The sequence below is a fragment of the Alexandromys fortis genome, unplaced genomic scaffold (assembly GCF_014885135.2).
Source record: "Alexandromys fortis isolate MF-2015 unplaced genomic scaffold, M_Fortis_MF-2015_v1.1 scaffold_34, whole genome shotgun sequence".
NCBI classification, from domain to species: domain Eukaryota; kingdom Metazoa; phylum Chordata; class Mammalia; order Rodentia; family Cricetidae; genus Alexandromys; species Alexandromys fortis.
The window spans coordinates 3172333-3192172 of NW_026067933.1; the positions used below are offsets into that span (position 1 = coordinate 3172333).

Genomic DNA, 19840 nt, shown 5'->3' on the forward strand with positions numbered 1-19840 from the left:
TTTTAACTTCACTCATTCTTATACGGTCATTTCTCTCTCTTGTCCTTTCTTTTTTTCTCATGCTCTATGTCTATATTAGGAATCAAAGAAAGTATACCAATAGGTTGTACATTATCAGAATTTCTTGATCCCCCAAGGTTCATTGACTTTCTAAGCCTTTCAGTAAAAGGAGTACAAATGGCTTCTCGAGTGGCTCATGACTGGTTTTAAGAGTGGCCGTAATTAATCCAATGGAAAAATTTAATGTGTAACCTCTATTATCTTATATGTACCAGCATTCCGAGACATTTTTTTTCTTGAGAATTAAAATATGGAAGCTAAAGAGATGACTCAGTAGTTAAAAGCAGTGGCTGTACGTCTAGAGGATTTGAGTTCAACTCTTAGCACCCACATGTTGGTTCACACCATCTATAATTCCAGACCCAGAAAATCCATGCCTTCTACCTGCCTCCTGCGGCACCAAACAGGCAAGACATATAGGCAAGATATCCATATACACATGAAAAATAAATGCAAGAAAATACTTTTTAAAATATTTAAAGAGTGCAAATATGAAATCAATGGCAGGTAGAGGCTTGAGGCAAAGGCATGTTTAAGAACATGTTTGAGAGGCCGCGGGCCTCAGTAGCACCTCCCTGTTGGGGAGTGTTTCCATTTTGGTGGAAGGTAGGAAGCTCATGCCTGTCTCCTGTATCTCTTTGCAGTTCTTCCCCACAGAGGAGCCATGACTGCTGTTTCATTCCTTTGTGCTGCACAGACATGGGTCTGGAGCAGGGACATGAAAGGGGAGAGGCAGAACTCATTTGCATAAGCTCTTTCAACACCCAGTTCCTTGTGCAGCTTTTGACTGGGGCTAGGAGGCCCTTCTGCAAGGGTGTCTGTTGGGTCTCACCCTACAAATCACTTAGTCCCAGTACTGAAACCGTTGCATTTGCCCTGAGGCGTGTTCATGGATGGTCCAGGGCACTAACTGTTTAAAGTAAATCTCAATTTAAAAGTAAATCTCGACTACCAACCAGTCAGCTTGTTTGACTGAACATTTCTCTTTTGCTTCAAATTTGTTTTTTTTTTAATTGTCTCATTTCCTATACCAACATCAAACATTCCAATTCTCCTGCAGTGTAAATTCACCCACTATGTCCAAACGCCTGTTCTCTTTGTCCTCTGGGGACCGAAGCTTTGGGAGTCAGCAAGGTTTTAAGTGAACCAGACAATTACTACATACCAGAAATCTCAGTGATCAAGTGCATGTGGTTAATTTGAGACTAATGTCAACACACACACATGGGCGGGGGGGGGGTGGAGAGAGAAAAAGAAAGAAAATAACTTGGAAGCTCCAACGTTATTCTTCATTACTTACACAAGGAGATGATGACCACTCTAGCTATTAGAGCCCTTGAGGGTGTGGGGATCATTCCCTCGTATTCCAAAGCAAGCCTGAGTTGATGTTTTGTTCTGTGTGGAAACTTTGAGACATGTTTTCCGAAGGAAGAAAAATGGCTTTCAAATACATCGAACTTAGGGAACCATTCAGCTGGCAGCTGTGAAGCTGGTCTAATGTTTATCCTGACATGAGTACTTTTAGTCTGTGCATTATGTGCTCTGTTCCTGGAAGCCTTGATCATCAGGATAGGGTTAGTCTTTACAAGTCGCATTTTCTGTGAAGTGGCCATTGGGGACAATCTGCTGTCAGATAAATGCTTCCAAAGAAAGAATTGCTGTTTAAACAGAGGTGCCTACATATGCCAGGAAGCCCAAGCTTGTGCTAATTTAATAAAGGAGCTTTCTAGTAATCTTTAGAGAAGAAAGCAAAAGCGGGAGTCTTTCAGGTTTATTTTAAATACGTCGTTTTTGTATTTATTTAAAGACATCTTGTTGGTGAGGAAGCAGTAATAAAGCTATGGGGAGCAGTGCGTTTCATTATAGCTTTTATGGCCTATTAATTTGTTACCATCTATTCCCTTTTGTTGATGAAATTTTAATTTTGCCCTTGCTTGAACATGTTGTAAGAATTGTATGCGCTACTGCTCCGGGGCTGACAAAAAGTCTCCTTTTAGGGAGAACAATTGGCGGCGCATTTTATTTCTAGAGCACATTTAAAATAACTTATGAATGAGAGTTGCCAGACATGAAATGCTGTATTAATTAAATCTCCTTTGAGGCCCCTTGTTTCTCTGGCTAAACCAACCCTTTAGAAAAATACAGGGCCACCTTCATTACAGAGGAGAAGACAAAAAGCACCCTTCACATTCCTCTGCCTGAATACGGATAAGGACTCAATTCAGCCGCCGTAATAACCCCATTAGCTGCTTAACTCAACAGCGCACATGGGAAAAATTTTCCAACCGCAACGTAAAAAAGTGTTGACTGGATGGATCGTTGTCACAGCTTTGTCCTTTTAATGTTCAAAACGATCATTTTAAGTAAATTTGATATGCCGTGACTAGTAGCTTTATAGCCGTCATGACTTACAGCAAAGAATTCACGTCTGGATCCACTAATGCATTTTGTCTTTTCAAACCTAGCAACAGTACCATTCAAAGATAGATGATCTGATTGACAACACTGTGAAAGAAATCATTGCACTGCTAGTTTCAAAGGTAACGTATCGTTTTTTCCTCCTTTGCAAATAAAATTAAGAAATAATCATCAAATGAGAATTTTTGGTATCTCTTTTGTTTATAGATATCTAAGTGTGAAGTGGTAAATGTGACTGGGGTATAACTTAGGGCCCGAGTGCCTACCTGGCATGTACAAGGCCCAGGATTGGATTGCTAGCAATACAAAATAAGTAAATACATGCATGCGTACACACACATAGACACAAACACACGAAGCAAAGTGGTTTCCGCTTTGAGAAAAACTCCAAACAAGAAAATGAACACTGTGTCAACACTGTGGGGCTTGATTTGTTTGATTGCTGATGTGAAGAATTTTGTCATTTCTCGGAGCGTTTTCCTGTGAAAAACAATTCTTCTTTCCAAGAATTCTTTATTATATCACATTCACGCTCGCCATTTTCCTTTCAAAGCAAATCTGAGTATCCTCAGTCTACGAATTTAGCCTGTTTGTTGTAGATCTCCCTAGGGCTGGAGATCTAGCCTTAAGCACAGACAAAGCTGGCAGAATCGTATCAGAACTTAGCCCCCCAAAATTTCTGCTTGGTGCTTGGAATGCCTTCAATAAATGCAACAGTATTTCATTGTATACATGAAAGTCAGCAATAAATGGCTTTGCCATTTAGCAATTATGTGACTTAGAGGCCACTAAGACATAACAGATGGCCACGGATATAATTTGCAAAGATTGGGCGTGTTCAGAGAGGCATGGCCACAAACATAGGTAGCATTTGAAATCAAAGCTTACTAAGGAAGGGATGCTGACAGCACCAAGAACTTAAAGAGGTTGAGAAGTCATTGGCTAATGGGTTCGAGGTCCCAGCCACGTGAGATAGATAAGAGCCTTACACTAAGAGCAATGATGTTTGTGATTCTTGAATCATCTAATCCAAAACACCTAGAAGTGATGAGCTTATAATGATCTCATCGGGAAGAAGAGATGATGGGGAAATTAAGTATCCTGTGTTGAAGCACACAGTGTATACATGTACCAAGACATTGTATACTCTGTAAAAAATGCACAATTATTAGTTGACTTTTAAATGCTGGAGAAAGAAAATGGATATTCGCTAAGTGGAACTTTGACATGAGCAGTTGCATCTAAGCCCTCCAAGGCTTTATTTCAAAGACGTTCAGAAGAGGTTTCATAAAGCAATTGAAAGAATATATCCACTGCAGAGAAAAACCAACACCAGTTTTATAAGTAAGGGATATGTGGTTAGCTAACAATATAAAAATATTAATCTTCTCTGGGCATGGTGGTGCATGCCTTTAGTCCCAGCACTCACTCAGGAGGCAGAGGCAGGCAGATCTCTGTGAGTTCAAGGCCAGCCTGGTAAGTTCCAAGACAGCCACAGCTGTTATACAGAGAAACCCTGCCTTGAAAAAGACAAAACAAAATCAATCTTCATTAATAATTTGAGGAGTGCAGATACCAGCTTTTCCAATAAATGAACTTAGATGGTTCTAAGTTAACACTGTGAAAAAGCATGAACTGAGCCACTCAAGTTTCATGTGTACTAGATCTAAATTGTTACAGCCTGTCTGGAAGGTATTTCAGAAATATAAAATGTGTTAATATCCTTTTGCCTTTTTGCATATTTCTGAGTACTCAGAGATGTACAAATTATATCTATATAGATTTTGATATTTGTTGTGTCAAATATTTATATTAATCTGTGATTTTGGGAGTCTTAATGATAAAGTATGTTTTAAAATATAGTAGCAAGTGGATAAAAGATGAGTTCTTGAAAGGGTGACATGATCTGGGTTCACACCCCAAGGCTCACAGAGGTTATGCTGGATAATCTGGGTTTGAACCCCAAGGCTCACAGAGGTTATGCTGGATAATCTGGGTTTGAACCCCAAGGCTCACAGAGGTTGTGCTGGGTAGTAAGATTATAGTTGGTGTCATTTTTTTCCCTTTGTGTGTATGTTCCAAATTGTCTGGTAAAAGGTCTTGGGATAAGAAATAACCATGAAGAAAAATGGTTCAAGAATACTGCTGCCTGTACCCACTACTTTTCTTGATGCTCTGACCATATCCATGAGGAAGAGAACTCAAGGGAAGAAGGGTCTCCCTGAACTGACAGTTTCAGAAACTACAGTTTATCATGTTTAGGGACAGACACAGGGCTGGTCACACTGTGTCTGCAGTCAGAAAGTAGAGCAAGAATTCCTTGAATTTCCCTCACTCTTTCATGCTGTTCTTTTTCTCTCCTCTGACTGGATACTACTTTCAGATGACTTGGGCTTTTTTTTTTCTGTTGTTGTTGTTGTTTAATGTTTCTTTCTGCCCTTTATTAGCTGTTAAAGCTCTCTGTTAACGCTGATTTTTTTTTCAATTCAGTCTTTATGGACTTCTATCATAGAGATTCTTGTTATTATTTGTCTCCCTATTAAACTTATTGTTTATGTGTTTTTCTGATTCCCCCAGCTCCTATGTTCTCATATAGTGTAGTAAGCTGCTTTGTTAATGGGATACTTGATTAATTATCTCAGGCTGTTATACATGAATATACTGTATTTTGGTCATATTCACCTCAAATTCCTCCTCATATCTCCTCCCAGGCCCACCCCAGATCCACTCCTCATTCACACAACCTTGTGTCCTTTTTTTTATTTTAATAATCCACCAAGTCCAATTTGTGCTACGTATATATTTATGGGTGTGAGGCCATGCAACAGAACACAGTAGCCCTACCAGGAGCCACAGCCTTAAAGAAAACTGACCCTCACTCCCCTAGACGCCATCAACTATCAACAGGTCCTCACCAAGGGATATGGGCTCATGTGCCCCTCCCATTCCAAGCTTGAACCCTGACTGAATTAAACTTGGTAGCCCTTGAGCAGACACCCACAGCTTCTGTGAGCTCATCATTTAGTAGTCCCATTATATCCAGGAGATGTGTCTGCTGCAGCCCTCTCCAATCTCTGGCTCTTTATCCTCCTCTTCCGAGATGGTCCCATTTGTGGCTGAGTACTCTACAGTTATTTATTCTGTACACTTTGACGAGCATTGAACTTCTGCATTAGCTGGCAATCACTGTCCAAAAATAAAAACCCAAACTGTCCATTGTGACCGAGAATCTGCACTAATCCATGGGCCTAAGAATGTCAGTTTAGAGGGCAGGTTAACACTGAGCCCATTTAACAAAATAATAGTAGTAGATTCTCCCCCGGAGCCTATGAACTCCACAACCATGGATTCTTAGCTAGATTTACAGCACTAGGCATGTATTTTCTCCTGTGGAATTGGTCTTAAATCTTCTCTGAAAGAGTTGGGTATTCCCATAGCATTTCTCCCGCTATCCGAGCCTTGGACATACCTTGCCACACTGGTTACCATTGTAGTTCACAGGGTTCACAGCTGTGCCCCCTCCCTTTGGCCTGAATAGCACCTTCCAGTCTGAAAGCCAATCAGCAGCAGGGAGGAATCTTCCTGGCCAGTATCACTTTGGTGTCTTCATTTTCTCTGACCAAAGTGAGTGGTGTCTTCAGCAATGGGGTCTCAGTAAGCTTCTTTAGGGTCATTGCTTTGAATTCTTTATCAGACACTTTGTGCATTCCACTTATTTAGGCTGGATAAAGGTTTATTTTATTTCTTTGGTTGTATCAACCTTGTCTGATTTCATCATCCATGTGTTGGTGCCCATCCCTCCGAACAACCAATTGCTTTGTCCAATATTTACAAATTATCTTTAGACAGACAGAAACACCTTTCATCAGTCACCATGGGAAGAAATTTTGCTTGAGCCAACTGACATGGTCTCCAAGTGGGCCAGCTGCCAGGGTCTGAGGAGTGGATAAATGGTGGGTTTATTCATTAAGGAAAGAAAATATTTTTATGAAACAGTTCTTAGATGTCAACGTGCCAGAAAATTATGTGTGAGCTGTTAAAATGCATTTTACAATATTTTAGTCTTTGTTCTCTCTAAATGAGACATCTGGGAAGAGGAGAAGGGTCTATATTTAATATAAGCATCCTTCCCTTTCTATTCCAAGAAATAGCTCGCAATGTACTAGGGTTTGTTCCACTTTAAATGTCTGATAGAATTAAGCTGTGAATCCATCCAACCCAGTACTTGTCTTTGTTTAGCTTAGTTTTACTTCTATGACAGTTTCAACTCATTATTTATTGTTGATATGTCATATTTTTTGCTTCAATTTGGAATTTGGCTATGTGTTACATATTTTTCAATTTACTGCAGTTTAAGTTTTCAAATATTCTTAAATGATGGGCTGGAAAGATGGCTCAGTAGTGAGACTACTGGCTGCTCTTCCAGACAGCTCAGGTTTGATTTCCAGTACCCACCTGGCGGCTCACAACTGTCTGTAACTCATCTCAGGGATATGATGCCCTCTTCCAGCCTCCTCAGGCACTAGGCACTCACGTGGGTACAGATACACATGTAGGCAAAATTCCTGTACACATACAATACATAATAAAATTTTAAAAATACACTCCTTAATGAACCTATTTGTGTATAGTCTCTCCCCTTCATTTATCTGTCTGTCTGTCTGTCTCTGTGGTGTGTGTGTCTCCATCTCTCACTCACTTGCTCTTCTGTTTATTTATTTATCTATGTCTTTTCTCTCTTTTAGTGAGTTTGGCTAAGGGTTCATCAATTTTATTTTTTTTATAAGAATAACTTTCCATTTTACTCTTTTATGTCACTATTATTTGCTTCTCTGGTTTTTGCTTTTATCTGCTAATTATGGATTTTGTTGAGACCTTGCGCATTGTTAATTTATTATTTGTATTTTTTTAACATAGTCACTCAATGCTTTCCTGCATTGGTGTATCTCACATTTTTTGGTAGTTATGTTTCCATTTTTGTGTTTTTCAGATTTTTTTAGTATTTTTAAATATGTATGTCTGTGTGTGGGTATGCGCACACACATGTAGGAGACCACAGAGCCAGAAGCATCAGATGCTCCATGTTCTGGCGGTGGTAAAATACCTGACATGAGGGCTGGGAACTTGCTCTGTAGACCAGGATGATCTTGACCTCTGTAGAGGTCAGCCTGTCTCTGCCTCCCATGTGCTGGGATCAAGGCATGCTTCATCACAACCAGGCTAATGCAGATAATCTTAGGGCAGAAGCTTGTATGCTTTAAGTACTATTAAATGTTAATCCATGTTATTATTGTTGCTTTTGTTTTTGACTACAAGCCCATATTTCCAGTGGCCTCCTGACTACCTCAACAAGTCAGTTTTTGTGAGAATGTGAGCATCAACTTCAACTCAGTGCTGTTCCTCGGCATTCCCTGAGTCCATTGATTGATGTTAATTGTCTCCACATTGTAAAAGCATCTTCATCCTAGGATCCTTGCCTTCTTAGAATCCTCTGAGGCTCCTCACAGGAGAGGGTACCGGAGCCTGTTGAGTTAATCTCCTGAACATGCCCTTGTCTGCTCCACTCTATTCTCACTGCTACCCTCTTTTCAATCTTTGTTTAAACCCATACCTCAGAGATTGCCACCATGCTTCCCTTCCACTAGGCAGGCCTCTGCAATGCAGCTGGAGTGCCTTACAGAACACAAGGGAGGCCATGTCTTCAAGGTGCTCCCTGTGGTCAGCTGGGCCTTACGGCTTTGCCATCGGTTTCTCAGTTGTACCTTTCACTTGAGTTTTGTTAACGTCCCATGAGAAGTGGTTGTTGTATTTGGTGACATAGTGTTTGAGAGGACATTTTCCATACCTTAACCTTCCCTAGTATCCTTTCCTACCTATCCTAATAATTAAGAGTAATGCCACACAGAAGAGTAAGAATCCTCAGAGTAGTTTGAAAGAGGCTCATACATACACAAGGTGTCACCTCCATGTCCGTTTCAGTCTCATCCCTTTTGTCCCTCAGACACTCTTACTCACATCCCAGGCTTTAGTGTTTCCAGCATTCTAGTGACTTCTCCATTGCCTATTTAAACTCTGTACCTTTTCACAACCTAACTCCCTGCTCAGAAGCCCTTTCTCCCTTTATTCTTGTAGTTCCACTGAAATAGTCTCCGATTTTCTTCTTAGAAGCCATCTAACCCCCCTAGCCAACTTTAATTTGTTTACCCACAGCTTTCTCCATCACTTACCGTGTGTCCACATGTGAGTCTCTCTGTCTCTTGCAGTCAAGAATCTCATTCTCTTTCTCTGTTAAACTATATACTATGTGGAGTGCTTCTCATGCAACGGTGTTTGTTGAGTGACTTGTAGTAAAAGAATATGCAAGTTACATCTGGAAAATACTAAACAAAACTGCTTCACTGCGAGTGCTCTGGGTCAGTTCTGTCTGCTTCATGGAACATTGAATAAATTGCTTTTCATGAGAGTACCTATTGTTTTAAAAGGTTTAAATGGAAAGGACAAGAAAAAAAAGCATCGATTCTCATGATCCTGAGGCATCTTATGATTTTCAAGATATAGCTGTGCGCCAGGCAGTGTGTTCAACACCAGGAATACAGTGCTAGCAAAACAGTCATGGTCCTGCTCTTTGGGGAGCTGTCTGAACCCTTGGGAGAAACGAGCTAACAAACATTCCGTCCAGACGGGTGCGTGTTGTATCACAAACCATATGGCACAGTGACTCATGTAGTTGGAGGACAGCACAGGTTTTCTCAAGCAGAGGCTGTGTTCTAAACAATGAAAGAGTCAACCAGAAAAAAAAAAAAGAGGGACATAGCAGTTAGGCAGAAGATGCTGCAGGCACCAGGGCCTAGTGTAAAATGAAGCTGAAAGAGGTGAGGAGAAGCTGATAGGATGTGCTAAGGAGTTTTGAGCCTTGATCCCAAGAGCAGTAGGAAGTCACTGAAAAGATGGGAGAGGTGCAAGGTGGGGTGAAGAATTAACCAGCTCTATATTAGAAGATGCTTCAGATGGCCTATAGCAAACAGACTTCACAGATGGTTTCTACTTTGACCTCTAGGAAACTAATCCCGAGCATTTAAGATGTATCATGAGCAGGGTTTACCACAGTGCCGAGGCAGCAAACATTGAGGGCTACCCTTAGGTTTATGACATGATTCACAAAAAAGAATCAAGTGTCTGCAAAGAGAAACAGATTTGGAGAGAAAGGTCCTGATGACATGAAAGGTCACAGTATGATTCAGTTTGAGATATCCAAGGGAGATGCCAGTGGAGATCCTTAGATATGGAGGGGGGAGGGGAAGTGGGTGGGCTGAAATTATCAATGTGATAATTTGAAATGATGCACCCGCGGTAGCTGTTACTCCCAGCCCTGAGGGGCTGTAACTGCAGCCCCCAGAGGAGAAGTGGAAAGCAGAAGGGAACTGAGAACATTTTTAGCAATCAGAAAAAAAAATGGTAGCTAGAACACTAACTCTAAATCTAATGCTAAATGTTATAGCTGTTGCCACCTTGTGTTAAACATTAGTTAAGTCGCTCAAAGTTTGGGATAATAAGAAAAACGGCATGAAACACTCACTGAAGTTAAGCTGTTCTGACTGAGAGAAAGGACGGGAGACCCATCTGTGTGGTCCCATCTCCCCAGGGTGGAACTAGTGCCCACATTACAGTTTCCCCATTTATAAATGAGAAAAGAGACAATTGAGGTCATGGTAGGAGAATCCTACTGGTCCCTAAACCTGTATCATTTCTACAGCTCCATACAGAACTCAAGAAGATCACAGAGGGAAAGAGTGGCAACACCACCCTCTAGTCTTGTGTATGGTTTGTACAAGCCAGCCCAAAGGCCTGCTCATTGGATGTTAGTTCCACACAGGCATGCACACCACAAGACTGGTTTGGACAGGAAGATGAAAATGGAAATCATTGCATGTAGTGGTGCAGATACAAAAAAAAAAAAAAAAAAAAAAAAAACTTGGGACTTTGGTTCTTTGTCAAGAATTAAGAATACAAAAGTGAACACCAGTCAGGATGTATTCTCATCACTGAGGCACTGTTTGTCTGGGTATGAATTAAAAGAGCATCGCAAGAATGCTCAACTTCCTTGATCCTCAAATATTGTTGGAAAGGAAAAAAGAACAGAATAATGTAATACTCTCACTGAGAATATAGACATAGATATGTAGATTCACAAAGTAATGTGTGGGTACACATGCTCTTTCTAAGAACATAGAATGCTTTATCCCAAATTCCTCTGAGGAATAAGGTGGACAGATAGGAAATATCACTTAACTACCTTAATAAGATAATAATATCTTGCCAACTCAGCATGGTAAAATTATTTTGATTAAATTTGCTTCTTTGGATCAGCGCCATCTATGCAGAAGGTACCTGATTAAATCCAAGTATGTGCTTCAAAGGTATGGCAAATGCTGTTAAGGGTTCTTCCCGGGGAGGTGGGAACTAAGGCAGGCCCCTGCACTGGGGAGAACAAAGGAAGAAGAAGCAATGAAGGAAAACAGGGATTTGATAACATCTGGGCTAGGTGTGGTGTTTTGGACACTGTCTTAGAGAGTCTTTGCAGGACAAGATACTTTACAAATAAACACAAGCACTACCCATCCTTCACATAGATGTCCATGATGTAGAAAGATGTTTCCAGGGGGACAACAAAGCATCAAGGAACTGGCTCATGCCTGGAGAAAGAATGGAGAAAGAGCCATCGTATTAGTGACAGTCTGTTGAGGGAAGAAAACCTGTCTTATAGGCTTTGATTATCTGGTTGTGTGTGAAATTTTAATACTAGTTAGTCCTGATCTTAACAAAAGCATCTGCTGGTCAATAGCCTGAGTCTCCCTTGTTTTTTGTTTTTTTTTTTCCCCACAATAACATGCTTTTTTTGTGATCAGTCTTACTATGAAGGACTGCCCTTTCTGTCAAAAAATTTAAACTTTGTAGCGGAAATGAAATGATGCAGCTGGCCCTTGTTTACTTCATGGCTGAAGAGGCAGTAGCCGTGTGAAGAGCCCAGCAACCTGTCGTCCCCACCACTTCTCAGAATTTGTGGTTTTTATATCCTGCTCTGAATATATGAACCACACACGGCCTGTTGCAATGATTCTTCTATCCTCTTAAGGTTCAGCAGGGTACTGAAAGCATCACGCCTTGTGGCACTCCTCAAGTCTGTCCCACTAGTTGTTTCAGAGTGCCGTCATCTTGCATTTCCTTGAGAGTATGTATCATGAGTAATTACCCAGACTCCAAGCATTAAATGTTGCTCAAACAAACCCAGTGCATGACATCCACAATAAAGAACAGGGAAACAAAGAAATTGCAGGGTTTCAATCCAACCCAACGCCCTCAGGAGAGCAGAAAGCACAAGGCAAAGACGTAAGTATTTATCATCTCCCAGAGCTGTATGGAGAAAGTTCACAGGAAACAGTTAAAAATGCAGCAAGGAAGCTCAGCGTTTAGCTGGATTTCATTGGATTCTTGCTGTTTTGTGCAATTAAAAACCAAATGGGAAAATGTGCCATCACTAATCTTGATTTTAATAAAATCTGACTTGGAAGGTAGCTTTTCCATCGCGAGGCCCGCAACAACAATCCTACAAAGGAAACCTTCCTGTGGAACTGGGGCTCACTTGGTTGATCCCAGGGGTGCAATCTCTGTAAGCCTTTAGAGTCTCTCCTGTGTTTGTGCCTCCCTGGGGACCATTTGGGACAGGGAGGAACCCAAACAGAGGGTTCCTGCTATTGTTGAACTAGTAGCAAAGAACTAGGTGTGTGGCATGACGGTGGTCTACACACAGGATTTACTCTGAGATAGTCCAGCAGTGTGATATATCCAGAGACAGTAGGACAAGCTACCAGGTGCCTCAGTAGAGAAACTTCTTCCCTCAATTCCTATCCAAGAGGCTTCCTAAGCATCAATTTCATCAGCTTCATGTCTGTCATCCTGCCGTCAAACCTTCATGGGGTTATCTACTTTTTTTTTTAAACTGTAAACCTTTTAGAATCATTCTTTCTCTCAAGTTTTGGTTTACCATGTGTCCAAATACATAAGCCACATCTGGCTCATGCCTTGCCCATTTATGTTCATGTCTTCTCCTTCCACAACTTTGTATGTGTCTGAAAAAAAGAGACCTAGATCTCTTCCATGCTTGTCCTTTCTGACTTAGTTATTTAATGATAATTATAACAAAATAACATTCACCAAGCACTTCTTAGGTGCTTGGGCACTTTTTTTTTTTTTTTTAACTGGATCATCTCGGTTTTCTGTTCGGTGGCATTATGGTGAAGAACTAGGGCAGTAGGGCAGACCGCCTGTCTTCAAAGCCTTTCTCCCAAGCTACCCACCCAGTGTGCTCAAAGAAAGCAGAGTTCAAGTGGTCTGACATCCTCAACCCCACCCACCTCTAGACACCTCCTTAGATTGCTCTGACTCAGACCTGCTGGCTGTGAGCCACACTCATTAGCAACTCCTTGTCACCCAACTGTCCTACATGTGTCTTAACATATTTAGATATTCTGAAATATCCTGACCATAATTTAATCACAGCAGAGATGCTCCTTCTTTCTATGTCTTTAGTATTGGCTGTTTTCAATCTTTTCCTATTCATGACCTCACCGTTCTCAGTGCCATCATAGTCAGGTGACCTGAGTAACTTCATCTTCCCCGTGAGGCAAGAGAAGCAAAAAACCTGATCTATCCAGATAGCAGCAGAGCTACAAACTGTCTCCTCATCTCCTACATCCACCTGTAGGATGTCTGCCTCTACTGTATTCACCCGTATTGGCAGAGTGACTGATCACGGGATGTGTCTTTGATGCCTCAGGTTGTCAGGTAACCATAGTAGTTGTCTCTCCTCCAGGCAAATAAGATCACCTGGCACTCACTTGCTCTCAAGATGTAAGCTATAAGAGATGAGGCATTTTCCACAGAGGGCCATTAAGTCTGGAATTCCCTTCCCCTGGTCTGACAGAGCTCTGGAGAGTTGGTCTCCTGGGTCTTGACAAACCACATTAAGTTGAGCTAGGCAGCCAGTCGTGCTTGGTAAGAAAGCTTAGTGGGCAGGAAGAACGTCGTAAGTAGACTCTGAGTCCTGAGAAATTGTAGTTTTGCGGTTTTCAGTGTTTAGAACCCTGAAGATGGTTACCCAGTTGAATGTAAATCTCTTCGAGAAATACAACTTAGTTCTGCAGTTTGCATGATTGTATTTCTATGTTCTTACATCATATCACAAATGATGTGGTGAAGAAGCCTACAGGGAAGTTTTTGTTTCTTTTGCATAAACTATTTTGCAGTAATTGACCAGCCATAGAGAGATGATCATCTCCTGTGCACTCAGAGTGAGTTCTGTGGCCACCGGAGACTAATAAGACACATCCCTGGAACTATTATCACTTTGTTGAAGAAGCTGCTATGTGAACAAAAACGAGCCTTCGTTAATTTCCCTTTTCATATTTAAAAAACCTTGTCAGTATTTTCCCTTTGGGAGTATGTAATTTGTCAATAGGACCTATTATTTTAGATATACAGAAAAGAGAAGCAGGGTAAAACGTCCTTATTAATTTATTTTTTCACTGATCTTCATGTCAGATATTTGTTCCCACTCATTAAAATAAGATTTTTCCAAATTTATATTGCTGATCCTTTTTTATATTATAGAAATATAAAATTGTCCACTGAGATGGCTCAACAAATTAGGGTGCTCGCAGCTAAGTCTAATGACCTCGATTGGATTCCCGGGTGGGACCCATGTGGTAAATGGAGAGAACTATTTGTCCTCTGACCTCCATGTTCATACTGTGTCATACACACACATCAATAAATAATGCATTTATTTACACGAAAATGTATGTATTATTTTTAGGGCTAAGTGTGGTGACACATGCCTTTCATCCCAGCACTTGGGAGGCAGAGACAGCTGAATCTCTGACCTTGAGGCTAGCCTGATCTACATAGTGAGTTCCAGTGAGAGCTACATAGAGAGTCCCTGTCTCAAAAAAAAAATCATATATATATGTGTATATATATATATATATATATATATATATATATATATGAGAGGGGGTGGCAGGCAGGCAAGGGATGGAGCCTATATTGATAGAATGCTTGCTTACCTAGCATACACAAAGCCTGAATTTTGATCCTCAGCATCAAATAAAGTAGGTATGGTGATGCATGCACTCAGTAGGTGGAAGCAGGTGCATCAGAAGTTCACAGTCACTCTTGAAGACATGGACGTCCAAGGCCAGAATGGGACGCATTCCTGTCACAGAAACAGAGATGGGGAAGGAGGGAGTGGAGGGGTTTGGAAGAGGAAAAAGGAAGGGGGGGAAGAGGAGATGGAAAAGAAAAGTTTTCTGTATCTGAAACATTTCTGAAGTAATTTGAATTTCACTCCTTTTTCCTTCCCCCAACACACGCATGTGTAGAACAAATGAAGTCTACATTGTACTGCTCCTCAGGAAGAAGCAATGATCCCCGAGTATCACAATTAGAACTGTATGATAAATGCTTATTAAAGTGTGGCAATCTTTTCCCAATGTTGTAAAAACTTTGAATGTCTCAGCTCTCTTCTATTGCCTACTCTGCACTGGTCAGTCCCCTCTTTATATGTCAAAAAAAGTGGATCTCTAGGCAAACCATACATAATAAATATTTAAGTTTAGTTATCATTGTTTGCAAGTGTCTGAAATGTTTTAAAATGATTCCTACTTACTAATGGTTTAAATCAGAGTTGTTCAGCCTTTTTGTTTCTCTGGACCACACTGGATGAAGGACTTTCTTGAGCTACGTGCAGAGGTGTCCAACTCACAATCCATGGTTTACAAAAAATGTGTGTGTGTGTGTGTGTGTGTTCCTTGGCTGTCCCAATTAGAACTGTCTGGTAAATGATTGTTAAAGATATGAAGTGGGGATGGAGAAAGAAAGTAATACTGTGACATTGTCATCTATAAAACTGATGATCAGGAATGGCTCAATCGGAAAATAAAAGCAATGTTTTAAGTAATTTTATAACTTAAGGCTCCATTCATAGCTATCCCAGATCAAATATACTATTTTATTTCACATTTTCTATTTTTAGAAAGTGATGTATTGTTTCCAGCAGTGGGAAGGGGTCTTGGAGCTTGTGTTCTGAGTAACAGAACAAGCATTACAAGTTTGCCTGAACTCAGCTGTCAGTGTATTTGTTGTGGGGCTTTCTTGTCTTAGAAAAGTTATTTATGGGTTGTGTGCCCTGCTCTTGTACTGTTGCAGTTTGTGTCGGTGCTGGAAGGGGTACTGTCCAAGCTGTCCAGGTATGACGAAGGCACTTTCTTTTCATCCATCCTGTCATTCACTGTAAGTATCTCGATGAGTTCTCTTGTTTTGCCTTTTAACAGTTACCACAGTACTTGTGTATCCACTAAGAATCCTCATGGCTATCCTTTTCTTTCCTATTTAAGGTGAAAGCGGCAGCAAAATACGTTGATGTCCCTGTAAGTATTTATAAATATGTGTTTATTCCCTTCCTCCCTCCCTCTCTCCTTCCATCCATCCACCCTTCCCTTCCTTCTGTCCCCAGCCATTCATAATTATTATTGAATACTGGCTGACTTCAGTTCTTTAAACCAGCAGCATCCCTTGGGGAGTAGTTTCCTTCCCTTAAGCTAGTCCTAACCCTCATAGTAAAAGCTCAGCGACACCTTTTCAGCAGATTTAAATTTTTTCTCTATAACTTGGGAGCTGTCAAAAAGTTAGGCTATTATGAAACCATGGCATTAGAGTTCCAAAAAGGACTTACAGACCTCCAGGGTGAGACAGAGAATGCCTTACACATATAAAACAGTACTCTCCTTACTCATTATAGAAAGGCTCTTACACGTTTCTACTCAGAATTAAAATAGCAACAAAGGTTCACCAGGTAAGTCAATGAACCCAAATACAAAGGTGACAAATAAAAATCACTTGTTTAAACGTTTTGTTTTTCAAAGACTTCTTTGGAACTAACACATGATCTATAAATTTGTTCAAAACTTAAGATACCAAGACTGGAAATCATGGAATAAGATAAATGCATAAACCAATTTAGTATACTATTTTGAAGCTGTACTGAATTAATTTGGGCTTTAAATTCTATTAGTATCACTTTCAAATATATGGTTTATAAATGATCAGAGTGTAAACTGATCTAATTATGGACTTGAGCGTACGTTATCAATTTCCACATGATTAGATCATGGTGACTGACCTTAAACACAGCACATTGCTGGATTCTAACTCAACTCTTTGTTCCTGAGCATCAGCTCAGGAGCATTGCTGTGCGTGTAAGCGGTGTGACTGCTGAGAATCCCTGAGCAACAGTTGCAGGTGGTTCTTATTTTTCGAATGCTTACCTGCATTTTGTGACCACAATGACCGATATAGTAGTCTTAAGTGAACATTATAAACTAGAAGGCCTTGGGTGTTTTTTGTCATTCATTGGGATTTCTTTGGAATATTTTACTTAAAAAACAACCCCACAGAAGCCTCTGCACCCTATCTGTCATGTACTTAGGATCAGAGCTGGGAAATACGTGGGTTTAAATACATGCATGGAAGACAGGAGTGGAGAACTAAGGGCTTTTATAGTTTATGTATTCAGAAAGACAAGCTGCCATGTACACATTATTTCCTTGGACTATTTAGATGTTATATAATAGGTTTTATCTTGAATTTTAATAGGATAGGGTATCCTAATTACTTATGTCTCTTGAACTTTTGAAGCTATCAATGTGACTATGAACTAGGTTCTCTATATGCCATAAAATGTAATTTGGGAGAAGCAGAAAGTGCTTCATTCACTCCCCTCAATACAGAAAGATCATCCCTTGACATCCTTCTCAAATATGCTCTCAGCTTTGTTTAGTTATTTCAGTGGTCGCAAATTGATCTTTAGGCAACCTGCTCTTAAGTACCTGATCTTCTGCACATCTGTGAGTTCCACCTGCCAATCCTAGTTCTGTTCTTTCTTCAACAGTATAATCCTTCAACTATATGATGATCTTTGTCATGGTGCCTCTCCCCAGGAGCTGCGGTGGCTATTAAAATGCATGTATTATCAGAGCAACTCTTATTCTTTGGGTTAGGTACCCTTAAGTCTTCAGTGAACCGCCTGTGTTGGATGTGTTCCAGACCATGGGCATTCTTAATGGAACTGTGCACGCCATACCTCCAGCGGCTGAGAGTCTGGGAATGGAATAGTATACGGACATGCCAACATGAGCAATGCTGCGTTGGCCATTCCCAGGCTCTTCATCATATCTATCACTGCTTAGACGAATTGTAACTGCCATGCCACTGCTCAAACAAGTTATCCCCTGGAGCAGAGCTATTTGTCCTATACACACCACACACACACACACACACACACACACACACACACACACACACCTAAAGGCACATACACAGTTGATTAATATTAATTAATTATTTTCACACAGAGGTTCACTGGCCTGGGACTTAGAAATGGCTGAGTTTTCATTCTTTTTATATGGCCTTGGACAAATGAATTAACAGTATAGCCCCTGGAGCTTTTCCTTAGGTGACCTCAGTTTAGTCTCCTATAAAATGAGCAAAGGAGTTATGTGACTTACAGCAATCCTATGACAAACTTCTAGGCTTTGAATTCTAAATATCTGTTAAAGTCCAAGGGAAAGCTGGTCCCAAGATATTTCCCATAGGATGGTGAGAAGGAAAGTTCTAGGAAAGCAGTCTGTGACAGGAATAATACCTTCTCACAATACTTTCACTTGCTGGACATTATTTTGACAAATAAGTAGAAATACTGACCCATTATAAAATTTAAAATTACCTATGAAATAATTAAATATCTATTTTCTAAAAGGGGGAAGGGAGATTCATGTTCTCAAGACCTGATCACGTGAAAGAAATTACCACACAATTGAGGTATGAGAGCTAGTAAGAAATTGTTTGGCCAGGCATGGTGGTACATGCCTTTAATCCCAGCACTCAGAGGTAGAGGTAGATGGATCAGATCTCTGTGAACTGAAAGCAAGCCTGGTCCAGGCAAGTTACAGACCAGCCAACCCTACATAGTAAAACCCTGGATGAAAGATGTGGGTGAAGAGGAGGAGAGAGGTAGAGTGTTCAAGTCGAATGACCAAAGTGTATCATTTATGAGCACAAGCTTAGTAGATGTGCTCACCATCCTATCAGAGAGCTTTTGAAGAGGATTTCAGGTGGTTTAAAATTTGGAGGGACTATTAGACTGGGTCTTATGTAGACCAGGATGGTCTAGAATTCACTATATTTGTACTTGTCCTTAAAATCTTGATCTTCATACCTCTACCTTCCAAGTTCTAGGATTACAGGCATGTAGTGTCATGCCCAGTTGGTTTAATTAAAAAAAAAAAAAGACCTACAGACCTGGATATGGTGACTCTGTCATGACAATGCCTACAAGAAAGGAATACAGATGTGAGAATGGCAGCTAGCGTGTCCAATGCTGGAGCAAGAGGAGACAGTTCACACTGGCCTTATAAAACAGGAGCACTAGGTCAAAACCATAAACTGGGCAGCACTGAACTAAGTACTATATGTGATAAAAAAAAAAACAACCCATCTCTGTAGGAGAGATGCTGCAGCAATTGAGAGCGTGCATTACTTCTGTAGAGGATCCAAGATCACTTCCCAGCAGATTTGTCAGGTAGCTCCCCACTGTCTGTAACCCCAGCTTCAGGGGGTCTGGCACTTCTATACTCCAATGGCTTCTGCACTCACACACACACACACACACACACGTTAAAAGATAAAAATATTTAAAAATAAAAAGTGTGTGAATCCATGGCAAAGGGCAACAAGGTGACTAGGTGGGGAAAGGCAGCTGGTGCCAAGCCTGATGACCTGAGTTCAGTCCTGTCGGGGTCCAGCCTCGACAGGGTTATCACGTCCCAGGGTAGTGGCATGAGGATTAGAAATATCGGGCAAGAGGAACAGAGATATGAAAGAAAAAGAACAGAGATGCAGAATAGAACCGAACCCGGAGGGTAATTCAATGAATACTGAATTTGCCCATACCTATTTTTTATAGGCTTATGTACCCCAATCCAAAAGGGTGAAAGAAGGCAAAAGGCTGTTTTACCATGATACAAAGAACAAACAGAGCAGTTACCTCTTCAATACTTGAAACCCAAGTAACTATATTCTGAGTCAAGCATTCTGCTGTTTAGGCAGAACATGCAATGATCACACCTTAGACCAAGCATCCAGTAGGCAGCCATTTCTTGGGTCAAAGCCCCATCCTAATCATGAAAGAGAAGGAATGGACATGAATTCTCGGACCGTTGGTCAAGGTGAAACGGACCTACTTCTCTGG

At 40.7% G+C, this 19840-nt stretch overlaps 1 protein-coding gene across 5 annotated transcripts in view; it reads left to right on the top strand.

The window, feature by feature from the left end:
• The window catches only part of Cadps2 (calcium dependent secretion activator 2), a 533470-nt gene that overhangs the window by 479305 nt on the left and 34325 nt on the right, over nt 1-19840 (top strand). For all 5 annotated transcript variants that reach the window (XM_050145948.1, XM_050145944.1, XM_050145945.1 and 2 more), the window contains 3 exons: nt 2526-2600; nt 15742-15825; nt 15930-15962. In XM_050145948.1, coding sequence (XP_050001905.1) covers nt 2526-2600; nt 15742-15825; nt 15930-15962 — 192 coding nt within the window. The remainder of the gene's footprint in view (nt 1-2525; nt 2601-15741; nt 15826-15929; nt 15963-19840) is intronic.